The sequence below is a fragment of the Euphorbia lathyris genome, chromosome 8 (assembly GCF_963576675.1).
Source record: "Euphorbia lathyris chromosome 8, ddEupLath1.1, whole genome shotgun sequence".
In the NCBI taxonomy this organism is placed as follows: domain Eukaryota; kingdom Viridiplantae; phylum Streptophyta; class Magnoliopsida; order Malpighiales; family Euphorbiaceae; genus Euphorbia; species Euphorbia lathyris.
In genome coordinates this window covers 75,732,507-75,747,114 of record NC_088917.1, presented here as the reverse complement: position 1 = coordinate 75,747,114, position 14,608 = coordinate 75,732,507, and the positions used below count along the sequence as shown (strand labels likewise).

The following is a 14,608-nucleotide window of genomic DNA, read 5'->3' as shown; positions in this document are numbered from 1 at the left end:
TATCCCGAACCCAAAGGAGGGGAGCATGTAACCGTTGGAAGAAACGCCAAAGCGTACTATAGGTTGACCACCACACTGAAGCTTGCTGGGAGCTGGCAAACTAGATAGCTTTGTCCAGAATAACAAATAACAAGACGACAAGCAGAAGACAGATCCCAAAAAGAAATTCAAATGTGTCATTAATGTCATAGCAGATGGACCAGTGTATCAGCCACCCGTGGAAAAAGCAAAAATATCAGCTCTGGATAAAACATCCCTCCATTGCTCCTTTTGCAGAAACAGGTCCAGTAATCTCTCCACAGGCAGATGCATTGGTAGTAACAATGGCGATTCAAGGATGGGAGATAAAATAAAGTGAGTAAAGACACGGGCAGTTCTCGCAATGTCATCACCATAGGTGCATTCGCCAAACTAAAGGTTGATCCAATCCAAATAGCAACAACCATTGTTGACATCATTGGAGTGACGGGTCACACTATCCAGACCAAGGGCCAGAGGTTGCAGCCCTAATTTCCATCCGTCGTTTGACAATGTACATTCCCACCAACAAAGGAGGAGTAATGATTAACGGGAAACAAAAGGTGGCTAAAGAGACTTATACTCGGCGTCACTATCAATCCGCCCACAATCCAAAGAGGACGAAGGTGAGAAATATTAACTTGTCACTACAGCTTTGGGCGACACAGAAACGCTCCTTATTGCTGATGGAAAGCGGATGCGGATCGCCAAAAGATTAAAACTTGAGATCAAAGAGGATGTTAAAAAAGTTCTCATTGAATCTGAAAGCATATTTACATAGGAGAATGAGATCCCCACAGGAGTAAGCCCAGATGTGATTACTCATAAGTTAAACATCATTGAGGATGCGGTTCTAGTTGCTCAGAAAAGACGGAACCATGGGCCTAAAAATCAGTATTTTTACATATTCTTATATGTGCATTAAACTGTTATAGTATCCTACATTTTATAATTTATTCTTTCTCGCCATACTTCTTATATTCATTTGCCTAGCTTTTAGTGTTGATATACGCCCAGTGGCTGGCGAATGAAAAGTTCCACAGGCGGATCAATTACCTCAAAGATAGGACAATTGATCCCATCATGGGCGGATCCCCTTTCCACAAAGATAAGAAGCACAGACCCTCAGGAGCTTTCAAATGAGCTCAACTCTCTCCTCAAAGACAGGAAAAGGATTGACCACCATCAAAAGCGGGTTAAAATCGTCTCAAACATGAGATCATTACACCCTCAACTTTCTCCTCAAAGATAGGAGAACACTCTTATGGGCGGATCCATCTTTAGATGATCACCATTCTAGAAAGAGTTAAAACATTCCTTGGACGCAAGGACTTTACACTCTCTCACTCCCTTCCCAAAGAAGGGTTCACAAGTCCTACGGGCGGATCGCTTCACCTCAAAGATAGGTAGCAGGTTGATCCCCTAGGCAGCTTTACTTCCTCTAGGAGGAATAGAACAGCTTCAAACCTTCACAAAGGTTCACACATTGGGGTACGGCTGGCCACTTACCCTAAACAATCGGAGAAATCCTAAACCAGATTCTAGAAAATTACTTGCTAAAAGATATAATGCATTAGTAAAAATAGTTCTGGAAAGCAAAGGGTTCATCTCCAAGTAATGAAGTCTCGTCTTCATCTCCAAATAATGAAGCCTCGTCTTCATCTCCAAATAATGAAGCCTCGTCTTCATCTCCAAGTAATGAAGCCTCGTCTTCATCTCCAAGTAATGAAGCCTCGTCTTCATCTCCAAGTAATGAAGCCTCGTCTTCATCTCCAAATAATGAAGCCTCGTCTTCATCTCCAAGTAATGAAGCCTCGTCTTCATCCAATCAATGAAGCCTCGTCTTCATCTCCAATCAATGAAGCCTCATCTTCATCCAATCAATGAAGCCTCGTCTTCATCCAATCAATGAAGCCTTGTCTTCATCCAATTAATGAAGTCTCGTTTTCATCAAAGTAATGAATCCTCATCTTCATCATAGAAATAACAAAGTCTCGCCTCCACAAAATGCACAAAAGTCCCTAAATGGCTGATCATTCTTACTGATCCCTAAGGGCGGGTCATTCTCCTCAATATGGCAGAACTGAAGAAAATAAGTCCCTAAAGGCGAATCATAATCCTATGCGGTAGGAACAAATGGTCCCATAAAGGGCAGATTATTCTTTTCTAAAGGAAATATAACTCTCAAGAAGCCCCTAGAGGCTAACAATGGATACGGTTGGCCACCTATCCACGAAGAAGCAAAATCCCCTAAAAGCGTATCATATCCATATATGATCCCACATAGGGCGGATCTTGTTCATAAGATCCCGCATAAGGAAGCACCAAAAGGCGCATCATTTCCATATATGATCCCCCATCTAGGGCGGGTCCACTTTCCTCCAAGATGGAAAAATAAAACACCATTTAGACAGCCCTAAAGAGCTTTTTATACCTTTAGGAGGGGCTTCTGATAACAACCCAAATTATTCTTGAATAAGGAATAAGGGAAAATTAATAAAAATAATGGCAAACCATTATTCATTCTAAAAGAGATATTTATACATGATTAATGTGGAATTAATGATAATTAATGCAGGGGAGAATATGCAAATAATGAGGAAAAGGAAGGAGTCTCTAGCATTATGCCACGCTACGTGGACCATGGCGAGATACGCCATAACGAGATACGCCTGATGAGAGCGAGTAGCGGAGACCCGCCATAGCTCTCAAGGAGAGCGTACATACGCCTTGACGGATCAAAGAATACGAAAAGGGATATTCATCTTACTAACAGAATATTATCCCAAGGACCAAAAGGGATATTCACCTTGAGAACGCCGCAAGAAGAACCGGATGGCGGATCTCCACGGTTCAGCTCAGTGAGATCCGCTGGCGAATCTATGAGGCGAATCTCCTCTTTCACCTGATTCATCACAGTAACGGCTAACCGCCGACTCGGCCATAAAGACCATTAATGAGCTATCAATTAGCTAACCGTCAGCTTAAAGGTAACCAGTAACCGCCATTAATGGAGCATTAATGGAGACCTTCTAGTTGCTGAAGGTTACGACTTCCTAGCTATATATAGCCTACATCCCTAGGCTATCAAGGTACACATTCTCACAACCTTTGTCAATTCAGTTTGCTCTCTTGTTCCTCTATACTGACTTTGGCATCGGAGTGTCCCCGGCCGATCCCAACGGCGCCTCACAGGGAAGTGCTCCGATCAAGGATTTTTCCCCGAGTTATAAAAAACAGAGTCTAAGTGTCAATTATTTATATTATTTTTAAGGGATAATATGTAAAAATACTCATAATGTTTACACCTAGAAGCAATTTTACCCTTAATATCTAAAATGGTGCAATTTTACCCTTAATATTGGTAGCCAAAAATAATTTTATCCCTAACGTTGGCAAGTTGGATCAATTTTAGACATTTTTATAAAATATATGTATTTTGTTCCTTATTCTGTACTAATTGCATGTAAGTTGATTATAAAAAAAAGTTTCATATTTTTTACAATTTAATAATAGAATTGAAGATTTATATTTTCAACTTCGGTGAAATATTTGAATTTCTTTTATATAAATCATACAAAATACAGTATATATATTTTTTTTTAATTTTTCATGTTTAATCAGATATTTGTGATATGTTACTAATGAGTGATAAAATGACGCAAATGTGTAATGTAGATGGCAAGATTCATAACTGATAAGATAATTTGATGAATAATTTCTCCAATTGACCCAACTTGTTAATATTAGGGATAAAATTGCTCTTGGCCGCCAACCTTAAAGGTAAAATTACACCATTTTATACGTTAGGTAAAATTATTCCTAGGTGTAAACGTTTGGGGTATTTTTGTACTTTATTCTTATTTTTAAAGAGTGCACTAAGAGCATCTTGCACTAAGAGCTCAGAAGGCTGCTTGATGAAGTGGAGAGTGCTTGAAAGAGTGTCTTGCATTGGAGTAACAAAGATTGCTTAAATGATTATGGTAATGTTGCCAATTTTTTACACCCATTTGGCACCCTTACTTTTTTTTAATATAAAAAAGATTAGTTGCCTATTATTCGTATAATTTTATGATAATATTTATAATTAAAATAAATTATATATAAAATAATGATTTGTAGGACCATAGTAGCAACTTGTAGAGTTGTTTTGCATTGAAGTTTTTTTTTTTAATTTTTTTTTTTCAAAGGTGATGTAAATGAGAGAAAATAAAATAATATATTTTGTGATAATGTGTTAAGTTTTGGCAATTTTAAAGGATGCTTGCATTGGAGATACTCTAACTTTTTAAGTTAGGGCCTGTTTGGTTTAGCTGTTAGCTAACAGCTGTTGTGGTTGTTGTTAGCTATTTGCAGTTGCAGGAAGCTGCTAGCGGTTGTTGTTAGCTGTTTGTTATTAGTTGTTTAATTACTAATGTTTGGTAAAATTATATTGAACGGTTGCTGTTCGGATTTAAAATGTCTAAAATAAACATGTTTTAAATTAATCAATGATGAAATTATAAAAGGAAAAAATGTGTAAAAACGTTCATAACGTTTACAACTAGGAATAATTTTACTTTTAACGTCTAAAATGATGCAATTTGACTCATATCCCTGACAGCTAATAGCAATTTTACCCCTAACATTGGCAAGTTGGGTTGATTTCATATATTATTAGAAAACATAGATATTTTATTTCCTATTCTACACCAATTGCACATACCAGTAGTTTTAAAAAAGAGATTTCATATTTTTTTTCGATTTAATAATAAAATTAATTTTTTTTTTTTTGAATCAGTAACCAACTTTATTAATGGCAATCAGCCGAAAGAATGTGCGATAGAAACGGAGGTGGACCAACCCACTCTCCATGAACAGACGTCGACACTACAGCCCGTGCAAGGCTATGAGCTGCAGTATTCGCTGAACGTTTAACAAACGAAATTGAGACATTAACTAAGCCTCGCATTAATACAATACAATCAGAAACAACGTCACACAGATATGATAATTGAAATGTTGCTCTGTTGATAGCCTACACCACGGACAAACAATCAGATCTCACTTCCACATTTCCGTAATTATGCTCCTTCAACCACGATAATGCCTCGCGGATTGCTACCGCTTCTGCTACTACCGGTTCATAAACACCTTCCAGGGGGCCATGCGATGCAGTAATACATACGCCTTCCTCATTTCTAATCAGGAATCCGAATGAGCAGTGGCCCTCTTCAGAAAAAACACCAGCATCAACGTCGCACGCCAGTTGGTTCGGTGCTGGTTTCCTCCAATGCGTTTCATGTGGTATCCTGGGAGAGCCTCGGATTGTTGTGCTTTTGTGTGCCGCTAACCACCCTTCCCTGATCAATATTGCCTCCTCAATGATGCGATCTGCCGTTGCCGAGCTGTGATTCCAGACCGCCGAATTCCTGCTCTTCCAAATTGACCACAACACACAAACTACCTCCTCTATAGCATGTCCGCCACATCCATTTAACCCTGTAATCAGCCAGTCCATACAATGTCCTACCTGTTCCATCCGCCGATCACCAAAAAACAGCAGCCACGCCCTCTTAACAGTTTCACAATTCAAGAATGCATGGTCTTCGTTCTCGCCCGGGGTTTTACAGACGGGGCAGAAGTTAGCTAGAGAGCTGTGTCTCCCCTCGAGATTAGCCATCGTAGGAAGACACTGTGAGAGTAATCTCCAAAGGAAGTTTTTTATTTTAGGGGCTGTTTGTAGTTCCCAAACCTTTCGCCAAATCATTGAATTATGTGGTTGAGGCGTCTCATCCCTTGCTATGGATGATCGGTAAGCGCTTCGTACCGAGAATTCCCCGCTCTTCTCAAACTTCCACCACCAACCATCCTCTCGAGTCATATCTCACCGCGGTATTGAGCGGATTAACCTCTGTTCTTGTATAGTGAATCTATTGGTAAGCAGGGGGACATTCCAACTACCGTCGTCAATGAGAAGAGAGCAGACCTGACCATCTCCATAAGTTAAATCAACCGGGCTCACCGGGTACGGTGATTCATCGCTCGGTAACCATGGGTCATTCCATATGTTCATTGACGCTCCGTTCCCGATTTTTCTCCTGATTCCACGCTTCAAAAGATCCCTCCCTTTCAATATGCTTCTCCACGTGTACGATGGGCTATGACCCTCAACGGCCGAGAGGAAGTGTGAGTTTGGGTAATATTTAGCCTTTAGAACCCGGCCGACCAGTGAGTTGGGATTTTGTAGAAGGCGCCATCCCTGTTTGGCCAAGAACGCCAAGTTGAAGTTCTTGAGATCCCTAAACCCCATGCCTCCCTACGTCTTTGGCTTACACAACTGCTTCCAGCTTATCCAGTAAATTCCTCTCCCTGTGCTGCTCGGATTTTTCCACCAGAAGCGACTTAGCAAGCCTGTGACTTCAGTACAGAATTGATCAGGCATGCTGAAGACACTCATGATGAACGTTGGAATAGATTGCAGAACTGTCTTAATTAGAACTTCCTTCCCCGCTCTTGATAAGAACTTCTCTTTCCTATTTGTGATACGGTTTCTGATTCGATCTTTCAAATAGCCGAAGGTGTATGTCTTGCTCCTTCCTACCTCGATTGGTGCCCCTAAATACAAGCCATGGTTATCTACCTCCTCCACTCCCAATGTCTCTCTCACCTGAACCCGTATGAATCTCGTTGTATTTTGACTGAAGAGAATAGCCGATTTCTGGAAGTTTACTCTCTGACCTGACGCTGCCTCATAAACTCTTAGACAAGATTGGATAGTCGATGCTTCCACATGATTAGCTCTGAAAAAAAGCAAGCAATCGTCGGCGAAAAAGAGATGAGAAATTACCAGGGCTGTTCGCGCTATTTGGCAACCGTGGATCCTCCCAGCTCTCTCCTGTGTTGATAGCAGACATGACAGGCCCTCCGCACAAATAAGGAATAAGAAAGGAGAAAGGGGATCTCCTTGCCTTAAACCCTTTGTTGGTATAATAGGGCCTATTTCACTTCCTCCATGATTTATTACATATTTGACTGTGGTCACTCCCATCATCAACCAGTTAGACCATTGTTCTGAAAAGCCCAGAGCTTGGATCATAGCTTTCAGGAAGGGCCATTCGACCCTGTCGTAAGCTTTGCTCATATCCAGTTTTAGCGCTGCTATGCCATGTCTCCCTTGCCCGAGACCCTTTATTTTGTGGATCGCCTCATACGCTACTAAAATGTTGTCTGTGATAAGCCTACCTGATAAGAATGCACTCTGATTCTCTGAAATGATAGAAGGAAGAACCTTTCTGAGTCTGCTAGCCAAGGCCTTAGACACAATTTTGTATAATACATTGCACAGCGAGATTGGTCTTAGGTCAGTCACCTTCTCCACTTCTTTTTTCTTTGGAATTAGTACCAGCATTGTGTCGTTTAACCCCGGCGGAATACTAGAGCTATTCAGAATCGATAAGCAAGCTTTCGTCACATCTTCACCAATAATGCTCCAAAAATGCTGATAAAATGCTGGGTTTAAACCATCAGGCCCCGGGCTCTTGTCTGGGTGCATAGAGAAGCATGCCGCTTTAATCTCCTCCCTGTCAAACAGCTGTGTCAGTGACTCAAGGTCTGATTTGGTCAGTTTCGCTGTCACCCTACTGGTAATTATCTCTGCCTCGTTGCCATTGCTTGCAAAAATACTACGGAAATAATCAGAAAGCAGTTCCTCCAATCCTTCGCCCTTCCCCCGCCACTGACCTGTGTCATCTTTTAGAGCTGTGACTGTGTTATTTCGTTTTCTTGCCGATGCCTGGGCATGAAAATAGCTTGTGTTGCAATCCCCATCCTTTAACCATAGTAATTTCGCTCTCTGTTTCCAAAATTCTGCCTGTTGATGTAGCGTGATACCATACTTGTTTGATGTAGCCCGGAACATCTCCACACTGTACTCATCTGTCTTTCCCCGCAGCTCGTTTAGTCTGAGTCGAAGATTGGTGAGTGTACGGTTGAAGTTCCTGTTCAGATTTCTGCTCCACGAGCTTAACGCTGCTGTACTTCTGTTGATTTTACTCTGAATATCCGACCCCCTATGTCAATGTTAGGGGTAAAATTTAACGTCTAATCATATGTTGTGATCTGTTACTTATGATGATAAAATGGTGCACATGTGAAGTGTAGATGACAATATTAATTACCAAGAAGACAGTTTGATAAATTATTTCTCAAATTGATTCAACTTGTCAATGTTAGGGGTAAAATTACTTTTGGCTGCCAACATTAGGGGTATAATTACATCATTTTAGACGTTAAGAGTAAAATTGCTCCTAGCTATAAATGTTAGGGGTATTTTTACACCTTATTATAAAATAAAAAATTTGTTACACAAATTAATAAATATAATATATATAAAAAATAAATAATTTATTGAACGCAACAAAATCTTATTCTTCCTGTAATTATGTTGTAGAAATATAAATAATGTAAAAGAATAAACGTATTTTGTGGAAATAAGAAGGATAATTTTGTCAATAACAAATAACTACAAACAGCTGTTTATGAAAAGCTTCAAATAGGAGCTTTTCGTGAAACGCTCTAAAACGCTGCAGTTTCCGAAGAAAATGCTAAACGCTGCGGTTATATAAACCTAACCAAACGCTATATTTCCTGCGGTTTGGAGTGAAACGCTAAACGCTCCTCCGAAAAGCTGAAACAAACACCCTCTTAATATTGCAATTTTTGACACCCTTATTTTTTTAATATAAAAAAAGTGATTTAATTGCCTACTATTGGTACAGTTTTATGAGTATATTTATGATTAAAATAAATTATACACTATGAGACCATAGTGATAAATTTTAGAGTTATTTGACATTGAAGTATTTAAAAAAAATTGACACAAAATGATAAAGAAAATAAAATGTTATATTTTTAGATGTTGTAGTAAGTTTTAACAAATTTTTAAGTTGCTTACCTTTGAGATAAGTTTCTTGGGTTGCTTTAAATATTTTTAATATTTATTTCAAATAAATATATACATATGTTTTGAAATTTCATCTTTAAATCTTCATATTTCATTGTAAACTCTGTTTGTTATAATTTTATTTTATTATAAATCAGTTAATAAAGTTTATAATTGGCCCTTTTTAATTATTAATAGTAAACTTTCTCAATGAATCTTATATTATCTGCATTAATGATTCTTCAAAAAAACATATCTGCATTACTGAACTTGTTGCCATATTTAACCATCTAACTGCCCATAAATATTTTATATTTTTTATTATTTATATTGATCTCTCTTTTTTTTAAGTTCATATTGATCTAATTATATACACAAATATAATTATATTTTTAAATAGAATAAATAAATTTCTGTCAACAGCGATTTTATTAACGTTTATTTTTATAAAATGTTATAATGCCAATACATGTATAATTTTATAAAACTTATCAGTTTAATTTAGGCTGTTTTATTATGAAATTTTCTATTATATTGTTCATTATTTTGATTATTTTTTTAAATTTAAAATGATTTTGGTAAATTTGAAAATTATTAATGACAGTAAAAGTAACAACATTGACTGAAGGATGAAAAAAGAAGGGTGAATTTTTCAAATAACAGTAGATGAGGTGACATATGCAGCATCATTATAATATTACAAAATCAGAGCAAGTGTTGCTCCTAAAGTGCCTATAAAAATGGCATTCATCCCTCTGAAAACTTCACACCATCAACCTCTCTTCAAACTTCTAAATCCTCATCCGATGAGGGGACTAGACGGGGAATCATTTCCGTCTAGTGTTGTTTCCTGAATTAGCCTGCTGTGTATTTTCTTAGCTACTTCCTCCATCTTCTCATCAGTCTTTTCCGGAGCAACTCCCCGAATCTACTTTCCTTTACTTGTTGGCCCTCTTTTCAGAACTGTTATCTCCAGTTTCCATGTCTGCAGCACGAGTCTCCTCAGATCCATCCGCCTCTTCCTCACCTGAATCCACAGCTTCTTCATGCTCTACCGTCTGGCGGTTGAGCGACTCAATCACCGCCATCACTTCTCGGTTAACCTGATAATAACAGAAAGAATTATAATATTTTCAGTTATGAGTGATTTGAGTCGCTGCATCGCCAGACGGAAGAGTATGCAGAAAAATTATAACCCACTTTCTAAAATCACTATAAATTTACACAATTGTTTACTGTTGAAACCGCTAGGCGGCTCATGAGGCGATGAAAACTAGGCACCATCCTACGCACACAACCGAGGTCAGTTTAGCTACTACTAAAAGAAAGAATCTCATTTTATCATTCACTTTCTAAAATCATTATAAATTTACACAAAATTTAGCTTTCCTTTCCTCTTCTGCATTTAAGCAGTTCTAAAACTTTGTTTACAGTTGAAAGCGCTAGGCAGCTCATGAGGCAATGAAAACTAGGCACCATGTTACGCACACAACCGAGGTCAGTTTAGGTACTACTAAAAGACAGAATCTCATTTTATCTTTCTGCCTTTGTATTTACTTTTCGATTTTGATTTCCACAGACAGCGACAAAGGATAGAAACAGAAAACAGTGGATTTACGTTTCAATTTTGATTGCCACAGACAGCGACAAATGATAGAAACAGAAAGCAGTGTATTTACGTTTCGAGTTTGATTTTGACAGACAGTGACAAAAACAGTATTTAAGTTTTGTAAAGGAATATTTAGGTTGTTTTGGAAACTAAAGTTTAGTATTCAAACCCAATTTGTATTAATTCAAATGTTATTACCTCTAGTACTACATATGAAAAATCATACCTTGGGATCTTTTTCTATTCTGTAAATCCCATCATAGCGCACCCCGCCGTCAGGTGCATATGAAGAACGCTTCTCCTTGCGTGACCTGCTCCTTTCAAAATGTAAGTATGAAAAACATAAAAGAAAAAGAACTAAATGACCAAGCTATAAAGATTTAATGTGAGTAATGGGATTAAGCATCTCTTCAAATTGCCACAAAAAATGACCATTTTGGCCAAATAGTCTCAACTTTGCTGGGCTAGGCGCCCTTCAGGCAATGAGACCTCAAATTGCCTGGCACTCATGTCGCCATAGGCAATCACCCGAGCGACGCAAGTTATGTTGCCACGATTTAACTCAAAATTAAATTTTATGGTCAGACATCTAATAACAATTTATATTCCATAAAAACAAACCATCATCAAGTTAAGATGGTTTTTAACTTCTAATTTTGAAAAAAAGGGGCAACTGCTATATTCTTTATTTTGATTTGATTTTTTTTATTTTATGTATCAACCCCTCTTTTTTGTGAGATTATTAAAAAAAACCCATATATTATACCTAATTAACTAAGTCATGTCCCCGAAGTGTCCATGCATGTCCTCGTATAAAAGAAAAGGAGCACTTAATTATGTAGTGACCGACACTAGTAAGGCAACTTGCCTTTTTCTTTCCCTATCTTCTCTTAAATATATTTAATTTTTCAAAAACGAAGAAAAAAGATGGTTTTGAAACCTAATTAATAATTATACTGTTGTTACCTTCGATCTCATATTCTCCTTCCGAAATTGTATATAGAGTGAAGGTTAGCATCAACTTTGAAGAAATTAGAATTTACTTGATGTTCGAAAATAAAAAAAAGACTCTATGCGCCTTGCACACACCTAGGAAGCGTCTCTCTGAAGGTACCTCGACAAGGGGTTTAGCGACACTAACCTTAACAAATTCATTATTTGACTTGATTAAAAGCATAGTTGTTAAAGGCGCAAGGCGCACTAAGGCTCCAAGGGGTTCTGGAGCCTAGGCTCAAGGCGCATAAAATAAAATATATACTCTTTTACTAGTTAAGCATAAAAAAAAAAAAAAAAAAAAACACTTCACTAACACATACTCAACGTCTTAACCTAAAATACCTAATTATAACTAATGGAAAATGCTACTAAACTAATAACCATCCATTGTCAATCAAAAAGAACACGCACAACAAAACTAATCATCATCATCATCAAGATCATCACTCTGTTTCTTCTTCACTCTGTGTCTGTGGAAGTTTGTTTTTGCCTAAAGTGGAGGATACTTCTTTCTTTTAAGTGACTTCTTCTCCTAATCTTTCTCTATTTTTTATATATTTAATTATGATTGAGACTCTTGATATTCTTATTTAAATTAAGGGTTTAGATTAATCTTATTTAAGTTAGATTAGTGGTTGAGATTAATCAAACAATTATTTAGAGAAAACTGTAAAAATCAAAATAAAAATTTAAGTAAAAACCGCCAGGCGCACCAGGCACCAGGGGCGAGCAAGGCACACAAGGCGAGAGCCTTATAGGGCCTCATTTTCTAGGTTCAAGGCTCAAGACTCTGAGCCCTTGACTGAGGCGTGCCTTTAACAACTATGGTTAAGAGAAAAACGAAAAAACCATCCAGTTAATTAAGTTTCCATATATCATTTAAAAATGTATTATTCGCTGCCAATGTGATAGCAGAGTTCATTTATTAGCATGTAAAAACAAATGAGTCCAACTAATGAGTATATTTACTATCTTTGGTTAAAATGTTAACAAGTTAGGCAATCATAAATTTAAGTAAGGGCCTTAAGAGCAGAAAATGGAATAAAACTTACAAGTAAGATGGTGCTTTCGAGTCCACATGCAGTATCAATATATAAATGTCATCCCATAGTTACTTGAGTTTTGATATACAAGCTAAGCATTGTAGTTGCCCAAAGGGAGACCACCATCCTTGTGAAACCTGCAGAAAACACAATCCGAAAATTCCAAAATAACACATCTACAACTAGTAACTACAACTTAAATAATCAATTAAGAAGTATGTACATCACAAGAAAAAGCAAATGCAGTTGCATACTCAAGATTTTAAGTCTATCCCACAGCTCAAGCTTCTCCAAGGTAGTCAAGGTATTGGGTTGACCCTTCCCTTTCAGTAGCCTGTCAGTAAGCTGAGAAAGGTCCAATTCATCTGCTATCTGGCCACTCAAATAGTGTATTGCGTGAGGCAATGTTGTCGTATCAGCTATTCTTTGGATGTCCTCGAAATGGGCTTGCATTCTATAAGTTAATGAATGACCAAAAAGATAAACTCAAATAAATATCTAGATTAATCATCCAAAAATAAGAGAGGAAAAAGAGAAAATCAAGAGATCAGAACTTAACTGAGCCTTGATGAGTTCATCATGTTCTCGTTCATTAGCAATTTCTCTCTCAAAATCAGCAAGCCTACGCTTGTGTGCATTGTACAATTTATACAAACAATACCCGCTTCCCAAAACACCTGATGTAATAAGAATTTTCCTCCTATGTCTTCTCCAAAAATCTCTAAAATGCCAAAAGGAAACATAATCAACAAGCATCAAATGCAGAAGAGCTAACAAAACACACAAATTCAAACATGAAAAGCAGGAATACGATAAACCTAGAAGAGAAAACACGTAACTAAACCACAAAAGCATTTACTTCTAACTTGCACAAATTAAATTGTCAAGCAAAGATACCGCAAATAGAGAAATGGAGAGTTACAGGAAAAACAGATAAAAAGTCAACAAATACTCATAAGATCAATGATCAAAAAGAAGAAGAAAAAACCTTAGATAGAGCATTTTCGAAGCTAGAGAAACCCCCAAAGATCCATAACTAAACCTTCATAATAGCAAATCCATTTTAGGCATATGGAAGAAGAAAATAGGCTGAAAATGGTAAAACCCCCTCAGGAAATTGGGAATGAAGTGAGAAAAAGGGTTTTATCTGGGACGGGCCTAGAAAAACCCGCCAGCAGGCAATGAAATAGTGGGGTGGGGGCGCAATTAAGTAAGAGAGAGAGAGGGGAAAGGAAGGAATGGTTAGAGAAATTGAGGGTTTAATTGAGGAATTACAGCAAGTTGAAGAAGAAGAAGAAGGGTTTAGATAAAATTGAACAGCTAAAGCAGTGAGAGTGTGTATAGCTGCCATTTTTTCACGCTTATTTGTCCTTTTATCCTTCCATCTTTACCATTCGCCATTTCGAGGATGACGATGATGATTGAGGAATTCGTATTCCCTATAATCAATTGTATTATTGTATCAAATGAGTAGAAAAATTCAATTTTACAATAGATTCAATTGAAAAGTGCGTTAACACGTAAAAAAAAAATACCTCTAACGTTTTGAATGAGAAGCAATTTTACTTTTTAATGTTTAAAATGATGCAATTTTATTTCATAAGTTGCTAGCTAAAAGCAATTTTACCTCTAACGTTGACAATTTAGGTTAATGTCGGACATTATTATAAAACACAAATATTTTTGCTTCTTATTTTATACCAATTGCATATCAATTTGTTTAAAAAAAAGATTTCATATTTTTTATAATTTAATAATAGAAGTAGAGATGGTGTCTTCTATGGTTACTTTGTTTTTGACAAAGTACCATTACTTGGTGTGTTTTCACCATTGGATGATGGAGTATAAAATTAATCCAATAGTGAAAACACACAAAGTAAGGCTTACTTTGTAAAAAAATAAAGTAAGCATAGCTTTTACCAGTAGAGATTAATATTTATAAAATTCAGTGAATTTTTTAAATTTTTTTATCTAATTCGTACAAAAACATTATTTTTATTTTTTTCACATCCCAATATA

General features: G+C 37.1%; 1 protein-coding gene and 1 long non-coding RNA gene across 2 annotated transcripts; one reads left to right on the top strand and one right to left on the bottom strand.

The window, feature by feature from the left end:
• Positions 1 to 9,570: 9,570 nt before the first annotated feature.
• LOC136202789 (peroxisome biogenesis protein 3-1-like) lies at positions 9,571 to 14,022 on the bottom strand. The gene is made up of 6 exons (XM_065993667.1): positions 13,578 to 14,022; positions 13,149 to 13,310; positions 12,844 to 13,043; positions 12,599 to 12,726; positions 10,777 to 10,861; positions 9,571 to 10,044 (listed from the first exon to the last, which is right to left on the bottom strand). Exons 1-4 carry the CDS (start codon positions 13,589 to 13,591, stop codon positions 12,647 to 12,649), a joined length of 456 nt encoding a protein of 151 aa, XP_065849739.1. The 5' UTR covers positions 13,592 to 14,022; the 3' UTR covers positions 9,571 to 10,044; positions 10,777 to 10,861; positions 12,599 to 12,646.
• LOC136202791 (uncharacterized) lies at positions 10,040 to 10,774 on the top strand. Its single transcript, XR_010674597.1, has 3 exons — positions 10,040 to 10,243; positions 10,375 to 10,438; positions 10,521 to 10,774. It is a non-coding gene; the product is annotated as an uncharacterized lncRNA (long non-coding RNA).
• Positions 14,023 to 14,608: the final 586 nt, after the last annotated feature.

What these genes read in the sequence shown, in the direction of transcription:
- LOC136202789 (XM_065993667.1), bottom strand. An exon ending in GATGAACTCATCAAGGCTCA is followed by an intron (nt 13,044 to 13,148) that starts GTTAAGTTCTGA and finishes ATTAACTTATAG; the next exon opens with AATGCAAGCCCATTTCGAGG. An exon ending in GGATAGACTTAAAATCTTGA is followed by an intron (nt 12,727 to 12,843) that starts GTATGCAACTGC and finishes TGTTTTCTGCAG; the next exon opens with GTTTCACAAGGATGGTGGTC.